This window comes from Rhynchophorus ferrugineus, unplaced genomic scaffold, assembly GCF_030347505.1.
Source record: "Rhynchophorus ferrugineus isolate W39M unplaced genomic scaffold, kcgeb_rfMv2 rfM4, whole genome shotgun sequence".
NCBI classification, from domain to species: Eukaryota; Metazoa; Arthropoda; class Insecta; order Coleoptera; family Curculionidae; genus Rhynchophorus; species Rhynchophorus ferrugineus.
In genome coordinates, this window is record NW_027472583.1 from 21,180,339 (window position 1) to 21,192,820 (window position 12,482).

General features: G+C 34.6%; 1 protein-coding gene and 1 non-coding gene across 3 annotated transcripts; one reads left to right on the forward strand and one right to left on the reverse strand.

Moving 5' to 3' along the window:
* Positions 1–8,796: 8,796 nt before the first annotated feature.
* LOC143196063 (synaptic vesicle glycoprotein 2B) lies at positions 8,797–11,829 on the forward strand. 2 transcript variants are annotated; one of them, XM_076403650.1, is made up of 5 exons: positions 8,797–9,455; positions 9,511–9,840; positions 9,896–10,433; positions 11,116–11,266; positions 11,326–11,829. In XM_076403650.1, the coding sequence occupies exons 1-5, from the start codon at positions 9,407–9,409 to the stop codon at positions 11,350–11,352; spliced, it is 1,095 nt and encodes a 364-aa protein (XP_076259765.1). In that variant the 5' UTR covers positions 8,797–9,406; the 3' UTR covers positions 11,353–11,829. The 2 variants fall into 2 exon arrangements, with proteins under 2 accessions (XP_076259765.1, XP_076259763.1); XM_076403648.1 differs by having other exon boundaries at positions 11,116–11,829.
* A 148-nt stretch (positions 11,830–11,977) lies between these two features.
* On the reverse strand, positions 11,978–12,049 carry TRNAA-CGC (transfer RNA alanine (anticodon CGC)). Its single transcript has one exon. It is a non-coding gene; the product is annotated as a tRNA-Ala (tRNA).
* Between the last annotated feature and the right edge of the window lie 433 nt (positions 12,050–12,482).

Consider the following 12,482-nt stretch of genomic DNA (forward strand, 5'->3'; position numbering starts at 1 on the left):
AAACTCGGAAACTGCGACACCATTCAAGTTCCACTCACAACATTCAGGGAAAAGACCGACTGGAAGAACTACCAATCTCTTCTCCAGGAATTCAATCCAATTCCGAAAATTAACACTCTAGAACTGCTGAAGGAAGCCGTACTCAAGCTAACTTGTGATATTCAGTTTGCTCACGAATCTGACAAAGTCGAAATTTCGTCACAATCCAAACCGTAGAGACAACGACATTGTCATCAACGAATCCAACTCCATCAAAAGACCAGTCACCCCAGCCTTTCTTCTCAACTATTTCGTATCTCCAAGTCTGTACAGACTATGATCGGCAAATTTCAAACCAAAAAATCTCTAGGTTTTGGCGAAATATCGATTACCGAATTAAAAAAGCTCCCGCATAAGCAGCTCGCGGAACTGGCAAACATTAACTCCATCATTAAGCTGCAACATTCCTCAGCGCTTTGGGAATATAATCCGATGAAAGAATTAAAATCATCTCCATCTGATTACAGGCCCATCAGCCTTCTCAGTGCTATTTCGAAGCTTACCGAGAGAGTAATACTCTACGCTCTCAACTCTTTGACAAAGGGAAGCAACATCATTTGTGATGAAAAATTCGGCTTTCGCTTTCACCACTGATCCATCCATCAGGCTACCCGTCTGGCCACACACATCCATCACGATCTTGATCAACGTTAAAACTTGGACCAGTCCTTCAGCACCTAACTAAAGCTTTCGACAATTCGACAGTCAGATGGAGCCAAGCTTCTGATTCTCACGAGTAACATGTGATCAAGCGTTGCCTATCAGTAATATGACTTGACTGCTTCCTTCTTCAGCTAATATTTTTCAAATATAAAAAGCGTTAAAATCAACAATTTTTGTAATGATACTTGGAATTTCCACCAACATGCGTCATTTTGTCGAAATCTGAACAAAAAAAAATGTATTGCTTTCAAAATGTCTGAATTTATACCCAGTAAATCGCTTTTGCGGGATTTAAAGTTTAAAACCTTAAAATCCTTTAAAACTAATTTATAGGTCAATAACTTTTATCAGCCAGTATTAAATATAAACATTGAAACTATAACTTATACTATATAAGTTTTAACAGATATACTCTTAGGGTTAATTACATCTTTCGATATTCAAAATAATAACTGGTCGTAAACAATGTTTCTTTTTAATAATTTTTCATCGGTAAATAAACTCTTTTGCAATACTGCATTTATATCAGGAGACGTTAACCAACTCGCTGAAACGTCACCTGTTGATCACCGATAATAAAAATCAATACGACTCTCGTGGCTCCACCCTCCAGTCTAATATTGATTTTTCTGACCCCTCTACGTTATCCTGCAATTTATACAAACACCACTCCCGCGCGCTGGTATCCTGATGAAATTTGCCCGGAAAAGGAAAACTCCAGGAAAGCGCGGGCTCCGGAAAATATCCACGAAGGACAACGGGCATTTTCCAACAGGAAAACTGGATACCTTCGTCTTGGATATTCTCGGCAATATTAGTTGGACGCAATTCTAATATAGAAAAATTCCTTTAGATGGTTTAATAATTCCAGAAAGGGTTGGAAACTTTCCCATTTTTTATACAAAACAGAGCAGGACAGCATAAGGATGAAGGAGATATCTTGTTCATACTGCGTTTTCACAGTAAAAAGGGGTTAAAGTTTATTGTCGCAGTCTCAGCTTTTTCCAAGACAAGCTTCTCCATTACTACAACGAGGAGTCGTTGTTTATCCATTTCCATCCTCCATTAAGCACTCTGTAGGTCGAAGCCCTTCAAGCAGGACGATATAACTTACAAGGAGGTATGTCCGACAAATATAGCGCTCTTTCACCCAAACGAGAAAACTATTATACATTATATATAAAAAAAACTAGAACATATCAACAATTAAGGGCTCGTCCGGCAACAATGGAAGAATATGGAAATAAAAATAGATTCCTGGAAATAAGGACGGAATTTCCGAATTTCAGGATTTCCGAAACAGGAGAATAAAAAGCGCGAAGAAGTTCGAAGCCGGAGGATTTCGATTTACTTCCAGGATCGTTGCGCCAAGTGCAAACATAAAACACGAGACAGTTTCGCACACACAGCAACGTTTTATGACGTAACAAAATCAATTTTCTTGTTAAACATTGGCTATCATTTATCATTTTTTTAATCCATTAAAGAGTTCAATATTTAGTTCCATACAGGATGTGTATTGCTTCTGACGATTGTCTGTCCCATTGTTAAAGTAAATTTAAATTTAAAACTATTAATGGTTTATTAAACATTGTATTGACGTATTAAACAATAATATTTAATTATAACTATACAATATTAAATAATAACTATATAATTAATTGCGTTCCATTGTTTATATAGATATGTAAAGGTATGTTAGAATTTAAATCAAAATAATTTAAATATATACAATCACTACTGTGATTATAAAAATAGATCTTAAAATAATTTGGGTTATTAATTTATCTAAATTTATCGAATTTATCGACCTCTACGAATATTCCAAAGATTTGATGAATTTAGTGCCTGGCATGGAATTAACTCAGTTTTAATCCATGCAACTGGTTTAAAACCATGTGCTCACATCCTACTTTTTTTCTAAACTAAGAGGACTGAATAACCCACAGTATACCACACATTCAATAAAACTCTGAACTCACGTCATGTAAATTGATCAAATTGATCAACTGATATTGAAACAAAAATATTGTAATAATAGTGTAATAATTTATTTTAATATTATTTTACATCTAATGCATGTATTGTCGAAGGACTTTTAGAAAATTAAAGGAAGCTACTTTTAATGATACAGTCATAATAGTTTGTAGGTTAGGGTTATGTTTTATCATATTTAGATTAAACTCCTTCCCACAACACCTACGAGATAGAGTTCTAGGCTCCTTTTTGATGTAGTCCTGGAGCCCTCTATTTACTAATTAACAATTGTATATCCAAGTAATGTATCTTACATTCATTATAGAGTATTCACCTCATACGTATGGTTCTTGTTTCCTTTGATGCAGTGTATCCTTGTAAAGGCATATCATAAAGGCATATTTGATATCACTGTGTGTCTTTTTTGATAAAAGTAGATTTAATCATTGCATACCCTTAATGCATTTGCCATATCTGCAGAACAGTTAATATTTTTTTCTCTTAATATATTTTAACCAAACTGATGCATATCCTGAACAATGCTGATGTATAACCTGAACAATTAATTACACACATATCTATGCAAACACATTTATTATACTCTACAATACGAGTCTCTACAGTGATCCTATATTAGTTATATACTCACCTTTAGTTGTTTCCACAGTCATCACCCTGTCTTGGTAATTGTCAGCATTGAATCATAACTGTCAATTTCGGAATCGCTATTCAAGTGAATAACTAAGCTTGTCATCTATATGACTTAAAAGCCTATAGACCTATATCACTGCTGCAAGTAATATCTAAGGTTTTTGAAAAACTCCTGTTGAAAAGAATAAAACCAATGATAGAGAGAAACACCCTAATACCAACACACCAGTTTGGGTTTATTAACAAACATTCAACAATTGACCAGGTTCATAGAATAACAGATGTTATTGAAAAAGCCTACGAAAGTATGCTCAGCTATATATTTAGATGTAACACAAGCCTTCCATAAGGTTTGGCATGAAGGCCTTGTTCATAAATTACAGAAAATGCTACCAAAACAACAAACCGAACTATTAAAATACTACATTACAACCAGAATGTTTAGAGTCAAATAAGAAAAAGCTTACTCTACAATAGAAGAAGCTAAAGCAGGTGTGCCACAAGGAAGTGTACTGGAACCAATGCTTTATCTACCCTACACTTGTGATAGACCACAAATTGAGAATATCACCATGGCTACATTTGCTGATGATACTGCGATTATAGCTGTTCGAGAAAATAGTGAAGAAGCCTCACGAAAATTACAACAGGCAAATGACAATATAAATAATTAGACACAAGCTTGGAAAATAAGAATTAATGAAAGTAAATATGTACATGTACAGTTCACCTATAAACAGACCGTACAAGCACTAACAAAATTAAATAATACTATCATGCCATATAGTAAAAATGCTAAATATCTCGGAATAAATCTTGATGCAAATCATCGCTAGAAGGAATATATAAAGAAGAAAGGAAAAGAACTGGTATTGAAATATAGGAAAATGTACTGGCTAATTCGAAGAAAATCACAATTATCAGTACATAATAAATTGTTATTATATAAGCAAATACTGAAACCTATATGGACATTTCAATTATGGGGAGGTTCTGCAAATAGTAATATAAATAAAATACAAATTTTTCAGAACAAAGTCCTGAGAGGTATTGCGGGCACACCCAAATACTATAGGAGTGATTACCTACATCGAGACCGTCAGATATCCACAGTCAGTCAAGAAATCAAGAAAATTGCAAGGGGGCATGAAGAAAGACTCCATTCTCATGAGAATATTGAAATATTGCAGCTTTTGAATACCACCAGAACAGGATACAGACTCAAAAGAATCAAACCCTCTGATCTTATGTAGTGTTGTGTAGTAAGGTACATATAATAGAAAATACAGCAGTGACATGTATAAACATTATTTCACCAGAAACTGAGATAGGGCCGATGGGTCCTCCTAGTTATACACCTAGATTTAAGTTATCATAAAGACAAATTGTAGGTTAGACGGAAACGACTAGTAACAATGTAATAATTGAATAATAAATAAAAAGTTATACGTGTGATGTATAAGCTTTGTACCGTATCATCTTCTCTGTTTCAAATTAATTTAATTTAACATACTTCAGTATTCTATATCTCTTTCACATCTCTCGAATATAATGGAACTAAACTTCGTTCAAGATTCAAATATTTTAATATAGTATAAAAACATGCCTAAAAGCATCAAGATATACCTGGTTTAAAATAATTCTATATCTCTATCATTCCTCCAGCATTTATTCATATTTCATTCATTATCACATTAGGTGCTTGTATGGATTCGAATTATCAATGTCTCTACCAACTGTTAAGTAACCCAATGTTAAATTCGATATTTTAAAAACTGAGTGTCATTCAGGTCTAAACAGACGTTAATCAGGGGACGCGCAAAATTGCATATTATTACTTTTACTGTTTATTTTGAAAATATCTACTATCGAAGCTCATCCAAATGGAGATAATATTATTAATGGAAGACGCTTTATAAAATTTAAAACAACATCATCATCGGTTTCAAAATCGTGGTTTCTCTTGTGTATTGCTCTCCAGCGCTAAAAGAAAATTTGCGAAATTCTATAACATTGATCTAATCTACTACGAAAATACCAAGTTCAAAAAGATACTAGTAATAAGAGTTAGACTAGGAAAGCCCTTGATATTACTGGTGGTACCTGCCTCTATAGTATATGAGACTACTATTACAACTAAATGACGTATTGTTTGTAAAAAGACAGTCTTTCCAATAATATAAGTTATGCCTGCATACTGCTTTGTTGTAAGTTACTTAGTTCTTTAAGTATAGTGATTATAAATTGGCAATTGAGTAGTACGGAATACATTATTGGACAACTGGCTATGATAAGTAGCAGCATTTCCTTATATAAGGCGACATCAATGCATTGGAGCTTCGCAAAGCACCCATAAAAATTACTTTTTGGTCCAACTTTCGGGTTAGTCGCGTCTTTGATTCGTACTTCTTCGAAAACGACATTCTAAGTCCATTGATTCAACGTCGAACGCCACAGAATATAGACACAAGCGTGTACGTTTAATCTTGATGACGCTACGCAATAAACACCGATTTCAACTCTGCAGAGACGATTTGCGGGTACAGTTTCTTCGAGTATCTGAGGACCACCGAAATCGATTCGTTTAACTCCACTAAACACTTTCTTGGGTAGTTTACTGAAGTCAACAAATCTTAGATTATAACTTAAATTTAGCTGGATTCAGCCACAGAAAATCGAACGTAATAAATCTGGATGGATATACGAACAATATTATATTCCATGGATAACAGATTGTTGTTTGTTTCATTCTATCAACATCTACCCATCAACATACCCAATGTTTGTGATTTGAGATTCAACTGCTTCCTCCACATCTATTTCATATTATGTAAAAAAATAATTTTATATAAAATCATAATTAGCTTTATTTTGAAATAAATGATGTAAAATTAACAAATATGATATGTTTGTTTTATTGCAGATTAAGTGAGATTTATGTAACCGCAGATAACAACATCATATAATTTATTGGAATTAATTCATACCTATTAACAATCATTTTTGAGTTTGTTTTTGCTTTGTTATTACAAGAGGCTCATTTACATTACGACTGGATTTATTCGGCAAAATTGTTTATGCTCTCAGCCTAACAAGTTCTACACTTCAAACACCAAAGAGGTCAAAGAACACTAGTTTACGATGTATAGCAATCATTCCACAGTTACTGCAAGCTTTGCTTGACTTAATTAAGTTTATTATTAAGTTTCAATTTTCAAGAATTCAGGAGAAAGTGCATCAGTTGGAACTGTAACGTCACAAATCGAATGCTCCCAAATCATAAACTAACAAAATTAGAAATCACCCATGCTTTTAAAAACACCCCAAGTCAATGTGAACATAGTCTACTAGAATTTGAGCAGAAACTTACAGTTTAAGGTGTGTCGTACACTGAATATGGGAAAACCATGCAACACAGGTTATATGATGAATATTTGGGTAAAAACAGTGCTGTTCAAAAGATTATCCAGATAATACTGGCAAGTGATGGTACATACGATACTCCACGTACGTCGCTTTGGCTATTTCTTCAGGGTACAGATGTTGTATAAGGCGATTAATATGCTACTGGATATTCCAACAATCAGTATGTTGTCCGGAGATGTAATGTGACGAGTGATAGATATATTTATATTATATGATTTTTGTTTACATTAAAAGAATATTAGTAATTGATAGTAATACGGCTTGTGTTCTTGGTAAAATAATTTAAGTTTTAAACAATATAAAAGTTCTTGTTTTAAACCCTACTAACTAATCTACCTATTATTTTTATATCCATATTTACTAGGATAAATGGTATCTTCTAAGTTCTTAAGTTCAAGGAACATGACGTCCAGAAAATTAACACTACTTTCTAAACGAAAGTCCCCGGCCTGCCATACTAAAACACATTTTTTGGCAAAACAATTTTTTTTTATTCAACATAATTCCCTTCAAGGGTGATATACTGATTATAGCAATCCTCCAACTTTTCGATACTATTTTTGTAGTACGATTTGTCCTTTGCTTCAAAATAGGCCTCAGTTTCGGCGATCGCCTCTTCATTCGACGAACATTTCTTCCCAACGAGCATTCTTTTAAAATCTGAGAAGAGAAAAAAGTCGCGGGAGCCATATCTGGAGAATACGGTGCATGGGGAAGCAATTCCAAGCCCAATTAATGGATTTTTGTCATCGTTTTCACTGACTTGTGACACGGTGCATTGTCTTGGTGAAGCAGCACCTTCTCTTTCTTCATATGCGGCCGTTTTTCGGCGATTTCGTCCTTCAAACGGTCCAATAATAGTCGCTGTTGATGGTCCTTCTTTTTTCAAGATATTCAATGAGAATTATTCCTTGCCAGCTGACTGTTGCGTTTTCCCATGCTTTGAAGAGGGTTCGTGCAAATCGTGTGCAGTCCACTCGGATCATCTTATTTACTATCATTTACTTGATCATGTTCAAACACCACTTCGAATGACACGGAGCATTGTCTTAGTGAAGTAGCAGTTTCTTTTTCTTCAAATGAGGCCTTCCTTGGTCCTTCCTTTTTAAGGTAGTCAATGAAAATTATTCAATGCGCATCCCAAAATACAGACGGCGTAAACCTGGCATCCGATTGTTGCATTTTTCCACGCTTTGGAGCGGGTTCATCGTATGCAGTCGATTGCACTTCGGAGTGAAATGATAAAGCCATGTTTCATCCATTGTCACATATCGACGCAAAAACTTGGTTTATTATGCTTGATCATCTTCAAACACTGCTCCAAATCATCAACTCGTCGTTGTTTTTGGTCAAAAGTGAGCTCGCGAGGCACACACTTTGCACAGAGCTTTCTGATACCCAAATATTCGTGAATGATATGATTTACATGTTCAGTTGATATCTTTAGAGTGCCTGCTATTTCATTCAATTTCAATTTACGGTCATTCAAAATTATTTTGTGGATTTTTTAATATTATCGTCGGTAACAACCTTTTTTGGGCGTCCACTGCGAAAACTCGACATCAAGCCAAGTTTTTGCTTCAACTGTAATTTTTTTCTTCAAAAAGCAATATTTTATCAACACGCGAAATTCCTTTTTATCCATTTTTTTCACAATAACAAAAGTGAAGCAACACTCAAAATGTTAAAATTCACAAACTAATGATCCGACAGCCATCAAATTTATACACGCATCTTTTGAGGGTTAGAGCTAACTAAAAAACATATGGATTTAATTCTAGTAGCTCCATCTATGTGTCAGACCGGGGACTCTTCAATTGACCTGTTACCTTCTAGGGCTCTTAAGTTCTAGGAATTCGAATAAAATGATTAAACAAAACGACCAAACAATAACTAATATATTTGACTTTTTTTACTAACATATTTTATTTAATACATAACATCCTTTTTTACGCGAAAGAAGTTTCACCCTATATGATATTTGCGAAACCGGTGTCATTACACTATAAAAAAACTTAAAGGATATCGAGAAGAGAGCTCATAAACAGGGTTGCTTGATAGGGTGAAGGCTATCAATGCCACTGTCGAAACGCAAGCGTTCCTGATTGTTTTCAAAACAATTTGAATAATACTAAAACAAATCGGGTGGTCGCTTGAGCAACAATTAACGAAAAAATAAACAAACACCGACCGTTATACCTCGCTTGTAATCGCCACTCGATAACAACAACGATTTTTCCTGACGCGACGCGTGGAAAATGTGCGAAAAGATCCCGTCCACGGAACTGGCGGATTTCGACAACGCTGTACGTTCGACAGGTGAGGCTTGATCAGATTTGATTTTATCGAAACGGGCTCGGTGAGGTTTAAGTCCTCGATTATCGCGAAGCCAGCAGTGGTCGTAGTATCGCGCGGCCGATAAGAAAAAACCGCCAGATAACCCCCGCTGACCCAACCGTATTATTCCAAAGTTATTTTGATCTCGCACATCCCAGAAGACATTATTCAGTTTGTGATTTTCTTGGGATATTTCGTGGTCGCATGCCCGCTCCAAAACTGTCGCTCAAGCACAATAAAGTAATTAAAAAATAAAAACTTTTTAACGCATACCGTGTATTAGTAGTTTAATATGTAAATATTAACCGTGAACATGACCGTATCAACAATGAACAACTTCGAAGAGGCGCTTAAAACAGCTGGTAATTCTCATATATTCCGCTCATCCCCAGGTATTACATTTAATTCTGTTTCAAGGTTACGGAAGCTTCCACTATGAGATCCTCGCTGTCAGTGCTCTCTCCATTATATCCATGGGATTCCAGAACGGACTCTCGTCCTACGTATTTCCGGCAGCCCAGTGCGACTTGAATCTCACCTCCTACGAACTGGGAATCCTTAACATGGCCTTCATGATTGGAGGCATCGCCAGCTGTTTCCTGTGGGGGGCACTGGCAGACAACTTTGGCCGAAAAAAGATCCTTATTTTATCGCACTTGCTCGACGCCACCGTGACCTTGACTTGCTCGATGTTACCCAATTTACTCACCATGTTGATATGCAGATTTTTAAACGGCTTCATCGTCGGTAAGTCGTTCTATCACCAACCGAAAGAATATAACACCAACGCTGATGGTTTCAGGTGCCCCTGGTAGCATCATATTCACGTTCATCGCTGAATTCCAACCACCAAAATACAGGGCACCCGCTGTCTGTTGCTGTGGCATATTTTTCACCCTCTCCTGGCTCTTGCTACCGTTAACCGCCTACGTCATTCTACCACTAGAAGGCATCGACATCAACATAGCCGGCATCATAATCCTAGTACCATGGAGACTCTTCCTTATAGTGCTGACCATTCCCGAATTCCTAGTCGCTATCTGGTTGTTTCGAATGCCCGAAACACCAAAATTTCATTTTGCCAGAGGTGATCACAAGACGTGTCTGGATATCTTGAGTAAAATGTACTCAATCAACACCGGAAACAGTCCTGATGACTTCCCAGTCAAACAACTTGTAGAGGAGGTCCGGGTAATGGAGCATCAACATGGAGTGGACTGTAACGGTAAAGCCCAACGTGTATTGAAAACAATGACCGAACAAATCAAAACCTTATTCAGGCATCCATTGTTGAAGGTCACCGGCTTGACTTGCAGCATTATGTTTGCTAATATGTTCGGGTAAGGGCTCACATGATTACATTAATCAAATTTGAAATGTTATTGCTTTTGCATTATAAATAACAGCATAAAAAGTAATCTTGAATCCTCATTTTTTTTGTTTTCTAAATATACACTTGTTATCTCGTTTTAATTTTGTCAATATATTTGTAGTTATCCAGGGCCGTTTTAAGCAAACATTTCAAATTTTATTTGATAAATATAACTTTACAAAAACATTTCATACATTTGTGACGAAAAAGTCAAATGTCAATTACTTTTCTCACTCTAAGCTAATTGTTATTCACTTTCTATTATGAAAAATAGTTGATATTTGACAATTTATTAATTAGTTTACAAAACACACTTTATGACACTAATAAATATTACTTTCCTATGATATTTAAATAACATACAGAAAATATACAAACCTGGTATTACTACCAATTACATTAATATTAAGAAAAAATAACAATTTGGAGATAATTAGTAGTATTTAAGATAAAACAGAATGACGATTTGACATTTCATGAACACCGTTAACATATTTAAATTAAAACTACTCTTCCCCTGGAATATATGCAACAAAACAATTTCGCGAGTGATCAATATTAATCTATTTTAGCTATTATAACAAAACAGAATGCATAATTGTAATTATATATCTTATAATTAATAAGCGTTTTTCTTGTAATTGTTGTAGAATGTTTGGATTAGGATTGTGGCTACCAGAAATATTCGTCCGTTTTGACCAGTTTGAAAAACTTTACCCGAACGCAACACCATCTATTAAGGTCCTGTCGCAATTGAATAACGAGAAGAATATTACTTGCGAATCTACTTTTGATCCAGCTGTAACTTTTAATACCGTTATTATTGGCACCAGTTCATTAGTTTTTAATATTATTTGCAGTTTGTTGGCTCTAAAGCTTCATTTTAAAGTTATCCCTCTCGTGAGCATGCTCGTGGGAGGCATAAGCAGTGGCAGTTTTTATTTCCTGGCCAGTTCGCTACAGAACTTAGTCGTAGCTTCCATTTTCCAGTCAGGAATGATAATTGCTAACATGACCATCGGTAGTATTGCAGTAGAACTTTACCCGACCACTGTCGTTGGAATTGGACTCAGTTTAATAATGTTCAGTGGCAGGCTTGGTGCCATGACAAGCAGCTACCTGTTCGGATACTTCATGGATACTCATTGTGAAATACCAATATTTGTTGTTGCTGCCGTAGTAATTCTTGGCGGAATTCTCGGCTTTTTCATACCCAGAAGAAGTCCCAACATTTTAGAAAGAAAAAAGAGTCTGACCAATGGAATTGAGATACATGTCCTACCAAATATGAATGTGAAAATAAGATAATAATTTGTTAATGAAGAAATGTATATTTTTTTAAATAAATAGTTTATAAAAATTAATGGAAACGTCATTTAAAAAAGCATAAATTTTGTATATATAAATACTAGTTTTGTTTAAACAATATAAAGTCAATTTAAACTATAAAATTCAATACTAGCTACACTGTTATAAATAAAATACATAAGTCAAAAATTGAAAAAAAGTCTTTGGAGGAGCTGGGATTTGAACCCAGGACTTTCCGCATGCGAAGCGGACACTCTACCACTGAGTTACACCCCCTGTGTTATTTCCTTTTTAATGAGATGATTAATTCCCGAAGCTTTATAAGATACAACTACATATACTATATATATATATATGAAAATTTGACTATGAAAATGTTTTTCTTTATGTTCTAATATTTAAATAATATTTAATTGTGTTTAATAGTAAAATCAGTAAAAAACTATATGCAGTATGCAATACATTTTTTAAAGCATTTTAATTAATATAATATGTAATACAATTTAGAATAGCACAATAATATATTTGATTAAAATAATTTTATATATTTCTAATATTATGTAGTTAAATTAGGCATATATCTGGTAAATTATATCCATATAGAATGTAACTATTTTAACAAACACATATAAATGTTGTAGTAATAGTGAAATTCTTAAATTATTAAATACATATTTTTCGAACTGTTTGTTTGGTTGCATATATTTAG